Source organism: Macaca nemestrina, chromosome 17, assembly GCF_043159975.1.
Source record: "Macaca nemestrina isolate mMacNem1 chromosome 17, mMacNem.hap1, whole genome shotgun sequence".
In the NCBI taxonomy this organism is placed as follows: domain Eukaryota; kingdom Metazoa; phylum Chordata; class Mammalia; order Primates; family Cercopithecidae; genus Macaca; species Macaca nemestrina.
In genome coordinates, this window is record NC_092141.1 from 44,056,144 (window position 1) to 44,077,144 (window position 21,001).

The 21,001-nt window shown below is 41.3% G+C and overlaps 1 protein-coding gene and 2 pseudogenes across 1 annotated transcript in view; 1 reads left to right on the top strand and 2 right to left on the bottom strand.

The window, feature by feature from the left end:
- LOC105485134 (schlafen family member 12 like) overlaps positions 1-21,001 on the bottom strand; it is a 64,082-nt gene that overhangs the window by 39,953 nt on the left and 3,128 nt on the right. Inside the window, exon 2 of the mRNA XM_011747338.3 lies at positions 6,417-7,107. Within this exon, the coding sequence (XP_011745640.3) occupies positions 6,417-6,742 (326 nt within the window). The 5' untranslated portion in view covers positions 6,743-7,107. The remainder of the gene's footprint in view (positions 1-6,416; positions 7,108-21,001) is intronic.
- On the bottom strand, positions 10,493-11,229 carry LOC112427313 (schlafen family member 11-like; annotated as a pseudogene).
- Positions 14,659-16,028, top strand: LOC105485133 (serine/threonine-protein phosphatase 4 regulatory subunit 2 pseudogene; annotated as a pseudogene).

Below are 21,001 nucleotides of genomic sequence, written 5' to 3' on the forward strand. Positions count from 1 at the left end.
TCGGCTCACTGCAACCTCCATCTCCCGGGTTCAAGCGATTCTCCTGACTCAGCCTCCCAAGTAGTTGGGATTACAGGCGCCTGCCACCACACCCAGCTAATTTTTGTATTTTTAGTACAGACGGGGTTTCATCATGTTGGCCAGGCTGGTCTCGAACTCCTGACCTCATGATCTACCAGCCTCTGCCTCCCAAAGTGCTGGGATTACAGGCGTGAGCCACTGCACCCCGCCACTGTTTCTTAAAGAGTTCGCATATTTAAAGAATTAGATGTTTTGGGCTTAATTTCTTAATTTTTCCCTGGGATTCTTAGAGACCCCCTCTACTAGATTTATATAAATACTTAGTAACATCTTGAAGCTGATCAACATAGGACCATAGAATTTGAGAGACATTAATGTCCTTATTTTCTAATATCCACTGAAGATAGTCTACTTTTCTGAGGAAACTACTTCCCTTAGTTGTCTTCGACATATCACTACCACTTCACAAGAACAGTTTTTGCAACTCTATTACTTCAGCATCAAAAAGACTGGGGTCCTTACTGGGGGCATGGAATCCCCTAAGATTCTTCATTCCGTTTTCCAGCTCCCCAGCATATAAGAACCTCAGTGCATCAGCATTAATTGTCCTAAAGCAAAACATTCCGTCACTGTGATCAGATTAAAATTCTAACCAGTTCTGCCCTTCCATTCTGGAATACATATTTAAGGAGGATAGAAATATACTCCTTCTTCTTATAGTACAGGATTTGTCAGCCTTGGCACTATTGAGATTAGGGGGTGGAAAATTCTTTCTTGTGGGGGGCTATCCTGTACCTTCTAGGATGTTCAGCAGTATCCCTGGCCTCCATCCATTAGGTACCATTAACACACCCCCCTCAAGTGGTGACAATCGGAAGTATCTCCAGATATTATGTCCCTTGGAGGGCAAAATCCACCACCCCCACCCCCACCCCCACTCTATTAAGAGCCACTGGTCTAGTCTAATGAAGAGCAGATTAATTTTAACAATTAGCAGACCTATTTTAATGATCCATATACTAGTGCCATCCAACAGAAATATCATGCAATACATAAATGTGATTTTAATATAGTAAGCACATTTTTTAAAGGTAAAAATAAATAGGCAGCATTACTTTTAATAAAATATTTTATTCAACTAAATATTCCCAAAATATTATCATTTTGACATGTAATCCATTTAAAATGATTCATGTAATTTTTCATTCTTTATCACACTAAGTTTTTGAATCCCAGTGTATATTTTACACTTACATATCATCTCAATTTGGACCAGCCACATAGCAAGCACTAATTTGCTACACATGGCTAATGTGTGCCATGGGCACTGCAGCCATATACAGTGACATCTGGCAAAAGCCAGAATAGTCAACATCAACAAATTAAGCAAACAAACAAATAGCAGTGAGGGCACAGATCTTGGTTTTGCCACTCTTCAATAAAAGGAACCAGAGCTTCATGGAGAAATGGCTGATTTTAGGGCTGGGGCAGAGAAAAAAAAATCACAAGCATTCCTATACACCAACAGTATACAAGCAGAGAGCCAAATCATGAGTGAACTCCCATTCACAATTGCTACAAAGAGAATAAAATACCTAGGAACACAACTTACAAGGGACATGAAGGACCTCTTCAAGAACTACAAACCACTCCTTAAGGAAATAAGAGAGGACACAAATAAATGGAAAAACATTCCATGCTCATGGATAGGAAGAATCAATATTGTGAAAATGGCCATACTGCCAAAGTAATTTATAGATTCAATGCCATTCCCATCAAACTACCAGTGACTTTCTTCGCAGAATTAGAAAAAAAACTACTGTAAACATAAAAAGAGCCCACATAGCTAAGACAATCCTAAGCAAAAAGAACAAATCTGGAGGCATCACACTACCTAACTTCAAACTATACTACAAGCCTACAGTAACCAAAACAGCATGGTACTGGTACCAAAACAGATACATCAACCAATGAAACAGAACAGAGACCTAAGAAATAACACCACACATCTACAACCATCTGATCTTCAACAAAACTGACAAAACAAACAATGGGGAAAGGATTCCCTATTTAATAAATTATGCTGGGAAAACTGGCTAGCCATATGCAGAAAACAGAAACTATACTCCTTCCTTACACCATACACAAAAATTAACTCAAGACGGATTAAAGACTTGAATGTAAAGCTCAAAACCATAAAAACACTAGAAGAAAACCTAGGCAATATCATTCAGGACATAGGCATGGGCAAAGACTTCATGACTAAAACAAAAGCAATTGCACCAAAAGCTAAAATTGACAAATGGAATCTAATCAAACTAAAGAGCTTCTGCACAGCAAAAGAAACTATCATCAGACTGAACAGGCAACCTACAGAATGGGAGAAAATGTTTGCAATCTACCCATCTGACAAAGGTCTAATATCCAGGGTCTACAAGGAACTTAAACAAATTTACAAGGAAAAAAAAAAACATCAAAAAGTGGGCAAAGGATATGAAGAGACACTTCTCAAAAGAAGACATTTATGACCAGGTGCAGTGGCTCATGTCTGTAATCCCAGCACTTTGGGAGGCTGAGGCGGGCGGATCACTTGAGGTCAGGAATTCGAGACCACCCTGGACAACATGGTGAAACCCCATCTCTATAAAAATACAAAAATTAGCTAGGTGCCATGGCGGGTGCCCTTAATCCCAGCTAATCAGGAGGCTGAGGGAGGAGAATTGCTTGAACCCGGGAGGCAGAGGTTTCAGTAAGCCGAGATCGCACCACTGCCCTCCAGCCTGGGTGACAGAGTAAGACTCTGTCTCAAATAAAAAGACATTTATGCACCCAAAAAACATATGCAAAAAAGCTCATCATCGCTGGTCATTAAAGAAAAGCAAATTAAAACCACAATGAGATACCATTTCATGCCAGTTAGAATGACGATTATTAAAAGTCAGAAAATAACAGATGCTGGAGAGGATGTGGAGAAATAGGAATGCTTTTACAATGTCAGTGGGAGTGTAAATTAATTCAACCATTGTGGAAGACAGTGTGGCAATTCCTCAAGGACCTAGAACCAGAAACACCACTTGACCCAGCAATCCCATTACTGGGTATATACCCAAAGGATTATAAATCATTCTATTATAAAGACACATGCACACATATGTTTATTGAGAAGTGTCTCTTCATATCCTTTGCCCACTTTTTGATGTTTTTTTTTCCTTGTAAATTTGTTTAAGTTCCTTGTAGACCCTGGATATTAGACCTTTGTCAGACTATTTATAATAGCAAAGACTTGGAACCAACCCAAATGCCCATCAATGATAGACTGGATTAAGAAAATGTGGCACATACACACTATGCAACCATACAAAAGAATGAGTTCATGTCCTCTGCAAAGACATGGATGAAGCTGGAAGCCATCATTCTCAGCAAACTAACACAGGAACAGAAAACCAAACACCGCATGTTCTCACTCATGAATGGGAGTTGAACAATGAGAACACACGGACACACAAAGGGGAACATCACACACTGGGGCCTGTCAGAGGGTAGGGGGGCAAGGAGAGGGAGAGCATTAGGACAAATACTTAATGCATGCAGGGCTTAAAGCCTAGATGACAGGTTGATTGGTGCAGCAAACCACCATGGCACATATATACCTATGTAACAAACCTGCATGTTCTGCACATGTATCCCAGAACTTAAAGCAAAATAAAATAAATAAAAAAAGAAAGAACTTCCAATGGCTAATACTAGAACAATTTGAGCAACTAAATAAATAATGTAGTATTCAAATATAACACAAAATATTAAATAAGTACCTATAAGTTCATTCATATGAGTAAAGGATTGAATGAATGAGTAAATGGTCTCCTATACAGAAGACTTCCAAATAACATATGTATAATAGCTTCATCCTCTCTCCCCACATGAAGGAAGTGGCACTTCAATCCCCACCCTTTGAGTGTGAACTGCACTTATGACATTTGAGGGAGGGAAAGTAACTACAGTGGATTAACTTGGCAAACACTTCCTGACTTATGTGGTCAAGGTTAATACCAACATGATAAGACATGTTGATCGCATACAAGCTTGATATGATATGATGACAATTACAGTTCACCCCTGTGGTTCTCCTCTTGAAAACCTTGAGTATGAAAAATAAAATCCTAAGCCCCCTAACCACTGAACAGAACCCCTCTTGGCCAAGGGGACCCCAGAAAAACCTTAAAAGCTGAATTTGCAAGCATGATGGGATGGCCGGTCAGCTGCACCTCATTATAACCGCTCTCTTTTGCAGTTTAGACACAACAACTGACCAGCACTCAGATTAAAATAAACATTATAAGACTGATGAAACAGTCTCTTTGTGGCAATAAGATACCAAGTTATAAATAGGACCAAGTTAAGTCACACATCCCTACACTTAAAGAATAAACTATGTTCTAATGGCCACAAGCTTTTTCTTTTCTTCTATCAGCTAAACAAGCACTGGCCTGGAGATAAGCAATATTAAAACAACTGCAGCTCATCCACTGCCAGACATGAACCAACTGACCCCCTGCTCCACCAGTCATAACTACAGCTTTGACTGGACAAGAGACTGATTTTGTAACTTTCTCCTAATAACAAGACCACCAACCGTGGACAGGTTCTGGCTGGTTTCGAGTCTGAGCACTTGAGTGCCTTCTTGTCCTGAAAAGACTTTTGATGTATAGGGTCTAATTGTAATAGATATAAAAGTCAAAACATATAGGGTCCAATTGTAATACATATAAAAGTTAAGTCTCTATTGGCTGGGCGCGGAGGCTCACGCCTGTAATCCCAACACTTTGGGAGGCTGAGACAGGTGGATCACCTGAGGTCAGGAGTTCAAGACCAGCCTGGCCAACATGACGAAACCCCGTCTCTACTAAAAACACAAAAATTAGACAGGTATGGTGACACACGCCTGTAGTCCCAGCTACTCGGGAGGTTGAGGCAGGAGAATTTCCTTGAACCCAGGAGGCAGCAGTTGCAGTGAGCTGAGATCATACCATTGCACTCCAGCCTGGGTGACAGAGCAAAACTCCGTCTCAAAAAAACAAAAAAGTTGTCTCTACTAAAAAGTGAACGTGGGACAATACACACGATAAGCATGTTTACTCTCCATGCATATGCACAACCCCCTCTCAGGAATATTCATAGCTCCTCCTATAACCTGATGAATATGTATAGTTTCCCAAGCCATTCAGCACAAATCCCTGTTCCATCCTCCCTTCTCTCAAAGTGCTGCCTTTCTGCCTAAGCTTCCCCCCAATCAGGATGGCCAGCCTGCAGGTTGTAACACTTTATAATAAATAAAATCTCCTTTCTAAACGTATAAATTGTGTGATTTTTAAGTTGACAACCTGTAACTCCAGCCTAACTATGAGAAAAACATGAGACAAACCCAAAAGGAACATTCTACAAAATGCCTGAACAGTGCTTCTCAAAACTATCCAGATCTTCAAAAATAAAGTCTGAAAAATTATCATAGATCCAAGGAAGCTAAGGAGACATAACTGCTAAATGTCATATGGTGTCCTGGATGGGATCCTGGAACAGACAAAGCACAATAGGAGAAAACTGGGAAATCCAGATAAATTGTGGAGTTTAGTTCACAGCACTGTACCATGGTTGTGACAAGTGAACCACAGTAATGTAGTAATGAAAGAGGGAACTGAGTGAGGGGTACACAGGAACTTTCTGTACTATCTTTGCAACTTTTCTGTAAGTCTATGAATATTCTAAAATAAAAAGTTAACTTAAATTTTAAAAGCATTTTGTTTTATTTTACCATGGCTGGGTGGATTTTCAGATCTTTAATGAAGTAAGTCCCAGCTAGCTAAAGCCAGATTGCAGAGGTAGGCAGGCACCATCAAAACCCAACTGAGCCTGGCACAGTGGCTCATGCCTATAACCCCAGCAATTGGGGAGGCTGAGGCAGGAGGATCACTTCAGCCCAGGAGTTCAGGGATACACTGAACTATGATCACTCCAGCCTGGGCTACATAGTGTTTTCACAAAAAATATTTTTAAATTATCCAGGCATGATGGCATGTAACTGGGTCCTAGCTTCTCAGGAGCCTGAGGTGGGAGGAATGCTTGACCTCAGGAGGTTGAGGCTGCAGTGAGTCATGATGGCACCACTGTACTCCAGCCTGGGTGACAGAGCAAGACTCTGTCTCAAAAAAATGAAAAACGACCTGAGTCGGTTTTCTTTAGCTAAAAAAGGTAGAAAAAATTACCCCATTCTGCTCTCCTAAACACAGTTTGTTGTCGCAGATAATTTTACCACTTAATTTTCAAGGAACAAGGTTACTTAGCAGAGAAAATTAAACCCAGATTAAATAATGCTTAGAGACATAAGTCCAATTGCTTACCTGATGAAGTTCCTCAGAGACTGACTTTCACAAACGTAGAGAATTCTGTGTGCCTCACAGTGAAACACATTCCTGATCTTCTCCATGATCTTCATGGCCATGATGGTCTTCCCTGAGCCAGGTAAGCCATGGACAAACAATTCTCGGTTCTTGCGGAGGTTTTTGGAGAATATCTCATACTGCTGGGCTGTGAGCAGGTTTAAAACCTCACAGCCGAGCTGGTCACTCAAGAGAGACCTGAAGCCGAGCAAGACAATCACGAGGGACTGCAGCAGGGCTTCCATGTGCTGGGTGCCCGCAAGGCTATAGGACGTGGGGTAATCCATCGGAGACACTGCAGCCTCCAAGGCCTCTGCGCTGCTCTCAGGACTCAGGCAGAGGACCTTGGCCCTGACACACACCTTCCTGGTGTAGCCCCCCCAGGTTCACCAGGTTCTGCTTCCAAGTAAGAGCAGTGCAAGTGCGGTAGTCCTGGCCCTGCCAGGGCTGTTCCATGCTATCAGCAGAGCATCACAGATGACTCCTGGCTTCTCCTGCAAATTCAGGTCCACAGCCCAGCTTCTAGAGAGGATCATAATTCCCCAGGAGAAAGGTTGTGTTTGCTTATTTATTAACTCCTCTAATCCTTCATGCCGTGAGGACAGCTCCTTCCAGAGGGATTCCAGAGTACATCGCAAATGTCCTGATGGTACTAGATGTGAAAAGAATGATAAATTAGGGGAAGCAGAAGAATCATACAGATTATGACAATTAGTTATAATTAATTGATTAATATATTTGATTATTAGTTACAGATATTTCAAATATTCTTCTATAAACATTATGTTACAATTATAAAGGAAAAGAAGCTTTGAAATATCTGGTAAGCCTCATCTAAACCCATGTGTTTATTATACCTTTGACCTTGGGAAATTCCCTAACCTCTCTGAGACTTTGCTCTCTCATTTGTAAAACAAAACTAAGAATAGCACATTTCCTATGGAGAGGAATAAATGAAGTAACATAAAGTGTCTGGCTCATTGCAGCTGCTTGAAAAAGATGAGTCCTGTTCCCCATCCTACTCTCAAAGTGTATGAATCTCCAAATGTCCCTAAACAGTCCCCACTGATGGGGGTAGCAGGAGCCTTCCCAGGAAGAAGGTACTCATTAGCACGATATTTGCAGAGAAGAGGGAGTCATGTAAAAAGCTTTTATTGGTAGTTAATTGTCTGCAGTCCTCGACTGGGAGACCCTTGAAGCCATCTTTCCTGAAACATTCTTGCATCATATACAGATCAATCTGAGGCTCCCCCCATTACAAAAGGTCTTCTCTTTGTCATGGGCAAACAAGGAACAATTACATGACATGAGAATATACTTGTGCTACAGAGTTATAAACTTATTTTAGGCTTGGTACGGTGACTCACTCTTGTAATCCTAGCACTTTGAGAGGCCAAGATGGGTGATCACTTGAGCCCAGGAGTTCAAGACCAGCCTGGGCATCATGGTGAAACCCTGTCTCTAGAAAAAATACAAAAATGAGCTAGACGCAATGGTGCAAGCCTATAGTCCCAGCTCCCCAGGAGGCTGAGGTGGGAGGATTGCTTGAGCCCAGGAGGCAGAAGTTGCAGTGAGCTGAGATTATGCCACTGCACTCCAGCCTAGGAGATAGAGCCAGATCTTGTTTTGAAAAAAATATATATATATTTCAATGATCATGGGGTCCAAAGGGAGAAAAACAAGAATGTTTTTACCCTGTTGTGGCAGTGTCAGAATACAAACCAGAATCAAGATTTGTAAGTGGTAATTTCAAATGAAATTACTCAAATTTTATTGGTAATTGTTTATTGTTCATTGTTGCCGGTGCTTTCTCATTCACACCAGGTGTTCACACAACTTGATTATGCCTGCAACCTAGATGACAGTGAGTAGGAGATGGTATCTATTATGAGACACATCCAGATTTTAGAGATGTTAAGAAGTTGGGGGAGATAAATAAAACCCCCATCTCCCTGGGACAGAGCACCTAGGGGAAGAGGCGGCTGTGGGTGCAGTGTCAGAAGACTTAAGTGTACCTGCCTGACAGCTCTGAAGAGAGCAGCAGATCTCCTAGCACAGCGTTCGAGCTTGCTAAGGGTCAGATGGCCTCCAGGGAGGATGGCCTCCCTGGCCCCTGTGTATCCCGACTGGGAGACACCTCCAACAAAAACCAACAAAACCAACAAGTAGGCCCCAACCAAGTAGGGGCCAACAAAAACCTCATACAGGAAAACTCTGGCTGGCATCTGGCATGTGCCCCTCTGGGATGAAGTTTCCAAAGGAATGAACAGGCAGCCCCCACTGGTGACACCCAGGCAAACAGGGTCTGGAGTAGACCTCCAGCAAAATCCAGCAGACCTGCAGCAGAGAGGCCTGACTGTTAGAAGGAAAACTAACAAGCAGAAAGGAACAGCACATCCACTCAGACAACCCATCCGAAAGTCACCAGCATCAAAGACAAAACATAGATAAATCCATGAAGATGGGGAGAAACCAGCGCAAAAAGGCTGAAAATTCCAAAAACCAAAATGCCTCCTCTCCTCCAGAGGATCACAACTCCTCGCCAGCAAGGGAAGAAAACTGGGCAGAGAATGAGTTTGATGAATTGACAGACGTAGGCTTCAGAAGGTGGGTAATAACAAACTCCTCCGAGCTAAAGGAGCATGTTCTAATCCAACACAAGGAAGCTAAGAACTTGAAAAAAGGTAAGACGAATTGCTAACTAGAATAGCCAGTTTAGAGAAGAACATAAATGACCTGACGGAGCTGAAAAACACAGCACGAGAACTTCGTGAAGCATACACAAGTATCAATAGCCAAATCGATCCAGCAAAAGAAAGGATATCAGAGATTAAAGATCAACTTAATGAAATAAAGTAGACAAGATTAGAGTAAGACTCTGTCTCAAAAAAAAAAAAAAAAAAAGAGGAAGGTCTTTGGGGCTACTTGATTCAGACCTACCACCCCAGGCCCGACTTTCTTCAGTACCAATAACCCCAGTTATAGACAAAATTTGTTTGAGACAGTCATTATCTTTCTTCTAAGAGAAGCACTGACAATGTTGAATCTGAAGCCAAATTATTGTCAATCAATTCTAACAATTAGTGCACTAAGAACATCTCTATTCTTTTCTTTTGAACTCTGTCACCCAGGCTGGAGTACAGTAATGCGATCTTGGCTCAGTGTAACTTCTGCCTCCTGGGTTCAAGCAATTCTTGTGTCTCAGCTACCTGGATAGCTGGGATTACAGGCATATGCCACCATGCCTGGCTAATTTTTGTATTTTTAATAGAGACAGGGTTTCACCATGTTGGCCAGGCTGATCTCACCTGATCTCAAGTGATCTGCCCGCCTTGGCTTCCCAAAGTGCAGGAATTACCGGTACTTTGGCCCGTAATTTTGGTGCAAGATTGCGCCATTGCATTCCAGCCTGGGAGACAAAAGCGAAATTCTGTCTCACATAATAATAATAATAATTTTAGAACATATTCCATGCCAAATACCAAAGCACTCCTACTCCCATCTTCCCATTTCCTGCCTTCCCAGTCTCACCCTTCTCACTTACTACAGACGCTTTTTTAAAGTTTCTTGCCTATGCTTCCAAAATTTCTTTACTCAAATACAAACAAATATTTTCTCCTTTCTTATACAGTAAGTACCCACTTTTTCGACAGTGAATTTTCAGCCATCTTGGACTGAGAGACCCTTAGAGCTACCTGTCCTGAAGCAGAATTCTTGCATCACTTACAGATCAGTATGAGGCTCACTCCATTACACAAATCTTCTGCTTGCCACAGGCAAACAAAGAACAATTACGTGACATGGGAATAACTTAGCAATATACATTGGACACCTTTCCATATCAATACACAAAGAACTTCCTTATTCTTTTTTTTTTTTAACATCGAACATGCTCTTTTATGGATGTATTATATTCAGCTAGTCCCTATTGATGGACACTTGGGATTTTTCCCCCAATCTTTTGCTGTTATGAATAACCTTGTATATTTGGTATGTATGCAGGCACATGTGTGTGCATGTGTGTGTGTGTGTGTGTATTATATAAAAGTATATGTAAGTCCTAAAGGGTAAATGTATTTTTTAATTCCAATAGATATTGCCAAATTGTCTTGCACTCCAATAAAAAGATAGCCTCCCCCAGTGTTTGCAAATGCAGACACATACTCTGGAATTGTGTTTTTTACATGTTCTTGGGCAGTTTTGGCAGAAAACTGTTTAAACTCTACAAATTGAAATACAGGAAAAGGCAAGATTTCACCATATACCAGATGGTCTTTTTAGAAAATGAGTCAGCAGGATCCAAGTTATTGAGGTCTTGATGTATAACCTCGAGACTTTTACCAGAAGATTCTTTCCCCAAGATTTTTGCATTCCTTTTCTTGGTTTTTAGGGAATAGAACGCCTTTCTTGAATCCATGAAAAGCACAGAGGTCCCAGATCTACAGTATAGTGAAGATCTCAGGCTGCAACTGTGGGGCTTGAAGGAACTGTCTTCCGGGAAAGGATCACTACTCCAACGTTTAACAAAAATGTTATAAGACCTTCCTTGTTGCTTGGGCTCGACAAAGGCTTGCAAATCTGAAGACTGAATAAGCTCTCTCAGAGACTGTACTAAATCCAGTCCCATCTCCATGAGACACTCATCCTTCTTGGCCATCTGAATCACTCCTTCCCCTGAGTTTAAGAAACTTCATGCGGCCCATGTAACTCACACCCTTTCTTGGTCTTTCTGAGTTTTCTGCAATTTTTTACTATTTACTTCTCCAACAGTCATTTCTCCTACATGGATGAATAAGCCTGGGTAAGATAATTCTACCATCAAAGATGATTTATGTTCATTCTGCAAATAAAACGATTAAAACACGAATCTCAGCTAGGCGTTGTGGCTCACACCTATAATTCCAGCACTTTGTGAGGCCAAGGCAGGCAGATCACTTGAGGTCAGGAGTTCAAGACCAGCCTGGCCAACATGGTAAAACTCTGTCTCCAAGAGAAATACAAAAATTAGCTGGGCGTGGTGGTGGGCGCCTGTAGTCCTAGCTACTCAGGAGGCTGAGGAGGAGAATTGCTTGAACCCAGGAGGAGAAGATTACAATGAGCTGAGATCGCGCCACTGCACTGCAGCCTGGTAGATTTTGGCTGGGCACAGTGGCTCACACCTGTAATACTAGCACTTTGGGAGGCCAAGGCAGGCAGATCACTTGAGGTCAGGAGTTCAAGACCAGCCTGGCCAACAGGGTGAAACCTCGTCTCTACTAAAAATACAAAAATTAGCCAGGCATGGTGAATTAGCTGGGCGTGGTGGTGGGCGCCTGTAATCCCAGCTACTTGGGAGGCTGAGGCAGGAGAATTGCTTGAACCTGGGAGGTGGAGGTTGCAGTGAGCCAACATCATGCCAGTACACTCCAGCCTGGGCAACAGACGGAAACTTTCTCTCAAAAAAAAAAAAAAAAAAAAAGAAGTAGACTGTAGGTAAACACAAAATACATTTATTAATTTATGCAAAAATATTTACTGAGTTCCTGCTAAGTGCTGGGGGCTGGAGATTCAGCAGCAAATCAAGGGTGAACATACCCCCCACCTCTCAGAGCTTATAGTCTGGAGGAAATACGGTTGAATAAAACAACTGTAGTAATGCACAATAAGTACTCTGAAAGGGGAAGCACTTAATAGCAACCATCAACCTAATATGAATACGGAAACCTTCCAGGAGAAAAAGGCATCTAAGCTAAGATCTAAATTAGCCCAGTAAAGGAATCGATGATTAGGAGAAGGAATTAAAGCAATGAAATCAGAGTGAATAGTATGTGAGAAGGCCTGAAATCAGCAAAGAAAATAGTGTATTAAAGCAATAAAGAAATACTCAGGCCAGTGCAATGGCTCTCGCCTTCAATCCTAGCACTTTGGGAGGCCAAGGTGGGAGGATCATTTGAGCCAAGGAGTTTGAGACTAGCCTGGACAACATAATAAGACTCCATCTCTAAAAAGTAAAAATTTAAAAATTAGTCAGGAGTGGTGGTGAACATCTGTAGTCCCAGCTACTCAGGAGGCTGAGGCGGGAGGATCATGTGAGCCTGTGATTGCACCACTGCATTCCAGTCTAGGTGACAGAGAAAGACCCCGTCTTAACAGAAAAGAACAACAGACAGACAGAGAAGAAAGAGGAAAGAAAGAAAGAAGGAAGGAAGGAAGGAAGGAAGGAAGGAAGGAAAGAAGGAAGGAAGGAAGGAAAGAAGGAAGGAAGGAAGGAAGGAAGGAAGGAAGGAAGGAAGGAAGGAAGGAAGGAAGGAAGGAAGGAAGGAGAGAAAGAAAGAAAAAGAAAGAAGGAAAGAAAGAAAAGAAAGAGAAAGAAAGAAAGAAAAGAAGAAAGAAAGAAAGAAAGAAAGAAAGAAAGAAAGAAAGAAAGAAAGAAAGAAAGAAAGAAAGAAAGAAAGAAAGAAAGAGGAAGGAAGGAAAGAAAGAGAGAAAAGAAAGAAAGAAAAGGAAAGGAGAGAGAGAGAGAAGGGAGGGAGGGAGGGAAATGCTCAGTCCGGCCAGAACTTAAGAGTGATGGGGGGCCAGGCACGGTGGCTCACATCTGTAATCCCAGCACTTTGGGAGGCTGAGGCAGGCAGATCACCTGAGGTCAGGAGTTAGAGACCAGCCTGGCCAACATGGCAAAACCCTGTTTCTACTAAAAATATAAAAAATTAGCCAGGTGTGGTAGTGGGCTTCTGTAATCCCAGCTACTCGGGAGGCTGGGGCAGGAGAATCGCTTGAACCCGAGAGGTAGAGGTTGCAGTAAGCTGAGACTGTGCCACCGCACTCCAGACTGGGTGACAGAGTGAGACCCTGTCTCAAGAAAAAAAAAGAGCAATAGGGGGCGGGTGGTGACGTGACAGATGGTGAAAGAGGAGGCTAGGGAATTAGAAAAGGGCCACTACTTACAAAAGTGGAAAACCAAAGAAGAGTTTTAAGGATGGGAGTGGCATGAACACACAGAAGTTTTTAAAAAACACGTGATGGACGAAAAACAGACCTGCGGTTGCCAAGGGTTATGAGAAGGGGGAGGATACGATTACAAAGGAGTAGCACAAATAAGTTATTTATGGTTATAGAACTGTTCTGTATCCTGACAACATCGCAAGACTTAACAGCTCTAAAAAATGTGTTAGGGCCAGGTGCGGCGGCTCACGCCTGTAATCACAGCACTTTGGGAGGCCGAGGCAGGCGGACCTCTCACAAGGTCAGGAGTTGGAGATCAGCCTGATCAACATGGTGAAACACCATCTCTACTGAAAATACGAAAATTAGCCAAGCGTGGTGGCGCGCGCCTGTAGTCCCAGCTACCCAGGAGGCTGAGGCAGGAGAATCACTTGATCCTGGGAGGTGGAGGTTGCAGTGAGCCGAGATCGTGCCACTGCACTCCATCCTGGGTGACAGAGTGAGACTCTGTCTCAAAAAAAAAAAAAAAGAAAAAGAAAAAAAGTGTTAAAACTCATAGAACTGTACATCAAAAAAGTTAATTTTACCGTATTCTAATTTTTTAAGGGGTAGAGGCACATTATTAATCCAGGGTGGAGAACGAATTAAAGAGGAGGAAACCAGTAGGGAGGTTCTGCAGTAATCCTGTGAGTATGATGGTGGCCGGGGCCTGAGTGGTAGCAGTGGGGATGAAAAGAATTGAGCACATCTGGGAGATATTTAGAAATGGTGCTGTGATTGACTAGATAGAAATAGGGAGAAAGGGTTAAAATTTGCCAATAAGTGATATCACTTATTGGCAAAATATCAGTGATTATTGAAAGTGGGTAATTCACTAATAAGTATAAGTGGGATAAGTGGGAATTCACTATCCCATTCTCTCTACTTTTGTGCATATTTTTAAAGTTTCCATAAGTTATCAAACTGACCTCATCTATTAAATTTGGGTGGCAGACACATTGGTGTTTATTACATTGTTCTCTTTAATTCTTTGTAAGTTTGAAATAATTCATAACATTAAAAACTAAAAGGGAGGGTTGGTGGTAGCGGCTTGGGGAGGTGCTCGCTCTGCGCTCTGTGGGTCTCGCTCTCTCGCACGCTTCCCCGGCTCCCTTCGTTCCCCCGCCCCCTCCCCCGTCACCTGCGTGCCTAGTGTGTGCGAGGGAGGGGGAGGGCGTCGGGGGGATCGGGAGAGGCGTTCCGGTCCCGAGAGACCCGCGGAGGGAGGCGGAGATTGTGAGGGACGCCGGAAGCCATGGACGTCGAGAGGCTCCAGGAGGCGCTGAGAGATTTTGAGAAGAGGCGGGGAAAGGAAGTTTGTCCTATCCTGGATCAGTTTGTCACGTAGCCAAGACTGGAAAAACAATGATTTAGGGGTCCCAATTTAAAGGCTATTTTATTTTCAAACTGGAGAAAGTGATGGATGATTTCAGAACTTCAGCTCCTGAGCCAAGAGGTCCTCCCAACTCTAATGTCCAATATATTGCCTTTGACAAAATGAAGGAAAGAATACTGAAAATTGTCGCTGGATTTAATGGTATCCCTTTTACTGTTCAGCGACTGTGTGAATTGTTAACAGATCCAAGGAGAAACTATACAGGAACAGACAAATTTCTTAGAGGAGTAGAAAAGAATGTGATGGTTATTAGCTGTGTTTATCCTTCTTCAGAGAAAAACAATTCCAATAGTTTAAATCGAATGAATGGTGTTATGTTTCCTGGAAATTCACCAAGCTATACTGAGAGGTCTAATATAAATGGGCCTGGGACACCCAGGCCACTTAATCGATCAAAGATTTCTTTGTCAGCCCCCGTGACAAGAAATGGCTTGCCTGAGAGCACAGACAGCAAAGAGGCAAGTTTGCAGCAAAATGAGGAGAAAAATCACAGTGACTCTTTGACATCTGAATCAGAAGTTTCCTCGGTGAGCCCTTTGAAAAATAAACATCCAGATGAATATGCTGTGGAAGCTGAGGGGCATAAGGTAAAAAGACTCAAGTTTGACAAAGAAGGTGAAGTCGGAGAAACAGCCAGTCAAACGACTTCCAGCGAAATTTCTTCAGCTATGGTGGAAAAAACAGAAGCATCATCATCTCAGGATAAAGACAAAGAAAGCCCTTGTACCCAGCAGCACTGTCCAGAAGAGGATGAAGAAGAGGATGAAGAGGAAGAAGAGTCTTTTATGTCATCAAGACAAATGATCCCAGAAAGAAAAAAATCAAGAAAAAGAATCTGATGATGCCTTAACTGTGAACGAAGAGACTTCTGAGGAAAATAATCAAATGGAGGAATCTGATGTGTCTCAAGCTGAGAAAGATTTACTACATTCGGAAGGTAGTGAAAACGAAGGCCTTGAAAGTAGTGGTTCTTCTGACTGTCGTGAAACAGAAGAATTAGTAGGATCCAATCCCAGTAAAACTGGAGAGATTCTTTCAGAATCATCCATGGAAAATGATGACGAAGCCACAGATGTTACCGATGAACCAATGGAACAAGACTAACTATTTAGAAACATTTAGATGCAGTATTTTACATACAGTTCTGGTTTTAACACTGTATAAAACTTTTATGGAATAAAGTGGACCTTTAGTTTTACAAAAGAAGCAGGTTGTAAAATGAAGTACTTTATGGATAATTCCTGAAAGAGTTGTACATGTAAGAACTGTGAACATCAGCTCCTCTGGGTCCTGCTTACCTTCCCACTGACTTTCTTTCCTTCCTTCTTTCTTTCTTTCTTTCTTTCTTTCTTTCTTTCTTTCTTTCTTTCTTTCTTTCTTTCTTTCTTTTCTTGGTCTGGGCAAATCAGTGGTTTGTGTATAGATTTTTTTTTTTAATTTAGGATTAAAGTTTTGAAACTGGAAGGTAATTATAATTTTGAAAACTTTTTTGAGATTATCACATTTAGTTTATACATATGCAAGAAGCTTTTTGTCTCTTTCTGATAGCTCTAGCAGTTTGCATATTTTGGTTATAGTTTCAACATTTTAACGTGTGAATTATAGGGTTTCATGCTGGTTTCCAGATTTTATTGTTTGGTTACATACAATGGAACTTTAAGTCATATATACATATATTTTATATATATATATAATTAATCTAAGGGGGGAATGTTATATTTTTCTGTTTCTACAAGAGATGAAAACAGTGGATACTTTTTCTATTGGTAATGATTGAGTTCACCTCTTTCAGAAGACATTTTCTTTCTCTTCTGAGTAACTGAAATAAAATCTGGTCCTTATGCTATAATCCCAGCACTTTGGGAGGCCAAGGCGGGCTAATCATGAGGTCAGGAGATCGAGACCATCCTGGCTAACACAGTGAAACCCCGTCTCTACGAAAAATAAAAAAAAATAGCTGGGTGTGGTGGCAGGCACCTGTAGTCCCAGCTACTTGGGAGGCTGAGGCAGGAGAATGGCGTGAACTCAGGAGGTGGAGCTTGCAGTGAGCCAAGATGGTGCCACTGCACTTCAGCCTGGGTGACAGAGCAAGACTCTGTCTCAGAAAAAAAAAAAAATCTGGCCCTTGTGAAACCCTGGAAGTCTTGAGTCTGTTGAATGGAATGTGTTAAACACATTCCAAGAAAGCTGTTCAAACTCAAATTCTTTTGTATACTTCTGAGGTGCCTGAGTAAAAGACTTCATTATTTATGAGAAAATATGCTTTATCTTGGAAATTGTGTTCAAATGTTAGCTTACTATTTTGTAGAATGAATGTTTATGAAGCTGATATGAGACCGTGTCAGAAGAACCAAGCAGGTTCCTTGATCTTTTGCTTGCTTTCTGAACATTGTGACTATTACACGTCTTTCTAAATTATTCTAGTGTATGCAAATGTGAATGGTATGAAACACCACTGTACTGGAAGAATTAACATATTACTTTAGTATGCACCTGAACTAAATGACTGAAGCTTTAGGGGTGCATAGAAACCACCATAATTTGTATGACATTTTGAAGTGAATTAAATATTTTTGAACATGCTTCTTTGACAGCCAGTGTTATATTTTTCAGATCAACACAAAGCACAATGATTACTCTAAATTCAATATTTTCAAATTTACATATTTAAAGTCATGGAAGCTGCAACTTCCCTGTCAAAATTACTGGCTGCCAAATTTATACCTGTTTCTTCAGCTGTACCTTTTTATATTTAGAGTTTTAAAATTTCTGTAAAGTAGATTTTGTAGAATGTAATGTGTTCACTGCCTTTGTGAAGTGGTATATAATTGTATAATTTCTGTGTATAAACTGAGTGCTTGGGCTTTCAATACTAATATTCAAATAAAGCAATAAATATTAATGTTATTTAAAATTTAAAAAAATCCTTTACCTCCAAAAAATTTGAAGGGGAGTGGGACATAGGCATTTAGAATATTGGTAAGAAAGTAGTTAAACTCTTTGGGAGGCCAAGGCAGGTGGATCACATGGTCAAGAAATCAAGACTATCTTGGCCAACATGGTGAAACACCGTCTCTACTAAAAATACGAAAAATTAGCCGGGCATGGTGGCAAGCTCCTGTAGTCCCAGCTACTCGGGAGGCTGAGGCAGGAAAATCACTTGAACCCGGGAGGTGGAGGTTGCCACTGCACTCCAGCGTGGCGACAGAGCGAGACTCCCGCTCTTTTTCAAAAAAAAAGAAAGAAGGAAGGAAGGGAGGGAGAGAGGGAGGGAGGGGAGGGGTGGGGAGGGAGAGAGAGAGAGAGAGAAGAAAGAAAGAAAGAGAGAGAAGGAAGGAAGGAAGGAAGGAAAGAAAGAAAGAAAGAGAAAGAAAGAAAGAAAGAAAGAAAGAAAGAAAGAAAGAAAGAAAGAAAGAAAGAAAGAAAGAAAGAAAGAAAGAAAGAAAGAAAGAAAGAAAGAAAGAAAGAAAGAAAGAAAGAAAGAGAAAGAAAGAAGGAAAACAGAAAGAAGAGAGAAGTTAAACTTTTGGACTGTACATTCTTAGGTGGATAGTGGGGGAAATGAAGATGGTCGAGGGAGGTGGTAAATCTGACAAATGAAGTAAAAGGAAGATCAATGATTCTTAGCCTTTTTTATTTCAAAGAACTTGTATTTGAGAGTGGTTGTGCAAATCAATAAAACTTAGCCATGCTGTAGTGAGAAGGGGGCTCTTCAGACTCTCGGAATTGTGCCACAACCTGCACAGTCACTTTCTCTTTTGCTTGACTATGCATTCATGCATGCCATGAAAACATTTCATTATTTGATTCAGTCATGCAGGAAGCATTCAATGAAAGCTCACACTAAACACAGTGCTGTGAGAGATACAAAGAATCTGCCTGCTGGGGACAAATGGTTTAGGTCACATCAAATTGCCATGACATGGCTTAAACATATCTGGAGAAAAATCCATAGCCCCAAATGCCTATATTGGTTAAAGAGAAAGATAAAAGTAGAGTGAATTGTATCAACATTTACAGAACTTAGAATAAGAACTAGATCACAGAGGAATACAAAATAAAGGGAATAATAAGTGTAAGGGCAGGAGGAAGTTGAAAAATCAGAAAGCAATTTATTTGATTACTTAATAAGATTAAAAGTTTTGTTTTTCCTTGTTTTGCTTTTTTGTCTAGTTTTCCATCTTTTTAGACAACTCACTAATGTCTTTATTTTTTTCACTAGCATCTTTATTATTTTTTAAAAATGAACAAATAAAATGGTGGTTGATGCAGGTGCGAAAAGGAAATAGACTTCTAAGCAGGAAATTATGTAGAAGGTGAAATCTTTCACAATCTTACTCATATGTCTGATATGCTCCTTGTAATAAAACTTACAACTGTCTTCTTCTATATTTTATGACCATTAAAACAACCTTGTCAGATTATTTATGCAAAGTGCCATTTGTGACATATAAGCTTTAAAGTTTTAATGTTTATTCCTATGGACATATTCTTTCAAGTATAGCATGCCATTGGTTTCCTTGGATAAAATTTTCATATTGGCAGCTCTCTTCTTTTATTTTATTTATTTATTTATTTATTTATTTATTTTTGAGATGGAGTTTCGCTCTTGTTGCCCAGGCTGGAGTGCAGTGGCACGATCTCGGTTCACTGCAACCTCCATCTCCCAGGTTCAAGTGAGTCTCCTGCCTTAGCCTCCCAAGTACTGGAATTACAGGTGCCCACCACCATGCCTGGCTAATATTTATTTATTTATTTATTTATTTATTTATTTATTTTTAAATATTTATTTATTTATTTTAATATTTATTTATTTATTATTTATTTATTTATTTTTATTTATTTATTTTAGACGGGGTTTCATCATGTTGGCCAGGATCGTCGTGAAATCCTGACCTCAGGTGATCCACTCACCTCGGCCTCCCAAAGTGCTAGGATTATAGGTGTGAGCCACCGGGCCCGGTCTGGCAACTCTCTTCTATATCTAAAATTATTTTGTATCAAATAGAAAATAATAGAAATAGAAATCGAAAAGTCTGAATTATTTTGTGAATTATTGTCTGAATTATTATATGAAATAGAAACCTCAAGAACTGCTCATCTATTCTTCTCCCTTTAAGACCTAAAGAAAAAAATAAATACACAGAAAACTCTAGTAGATTTCTTCCTCTAAAATAATACCTGAGAAAGATTTGTTTCCATCAAAATATGTATTAAGAAATTTGAGGGGCGCGGTGGCTCAAGCCTGTAATCCCAGCACTTTGGGAGGCCGAGACGGGAGGATCACGAGGTCAGGAGATCGAGACCATCCTGACTAACACGGTGAAACCCCGTCTCTACTAAAAAAATACAAAAAACTAGCCGGGCGAGGTGGCAGGCGCCTGTAGTCCCAGCTACTCGGGAGGCTGAGGCAGGAGAATGGCGCAAACCCGGGAGGCAGAGCTTGCAGTGAGCTGAGATCCGGCCACTGCACTCCACCCTGGGCGACAGAGCCAGACTCCGTCTCAAAAAAAAAAAAAAAAAGAAATTTGAAAACATAAATGAATGGTTTTTAAAAATAGGCACAGATGGCCGGGCGCGGTGGCTCAAGCCTGTAATCCCAGCACTTTGGGAGGCCGAGACGGGCGGATCACGAGGTCAGGAGATCAAGACCATCCTGGCTAACACGGTGAAACCCCATCTCTACTAAAAAATACAAAAAAAAAACTAGCCGGGCGAGGCGGCGGGCGCCTGTAGTCCCAGCTACTCGGGAGGCTGAGGCAGGAGAATGGTGTGAACCCAGGAGGCGGAGCTTGCAGTGAGCTGAGATCCGGCCACTGCACTCCAGCCTGGGCGGCAGAGCCAGACTCCCTCTCAAAAAAAAAAAAAAAAAAATAGGCACAGGTCAGGCACGATGGCTCACGCCTGTAATCCTAACACTTTGGGAGGCTGAGGCAGGTGGATCAACATAGTGAAACCCCAACTCTACTAGAAATACAAAAATTAGCTGGGCGTGGTGGCGCATGCCTGTAATCCCAGGTATTTGGGAGGTTGAGGAAGGAGAATCGCTTGAACCCGGGAGGTGGAGGTTGCCGTGAGCCAAGATGGCACCACTGCACTCCCCTGCACAAAAGGGGGTGAGACTCCATTTCAAAAAAATAAAAGGCGCAAAAGCAAAACTTGTTTGATAAAAAAATTGGAGGATGTT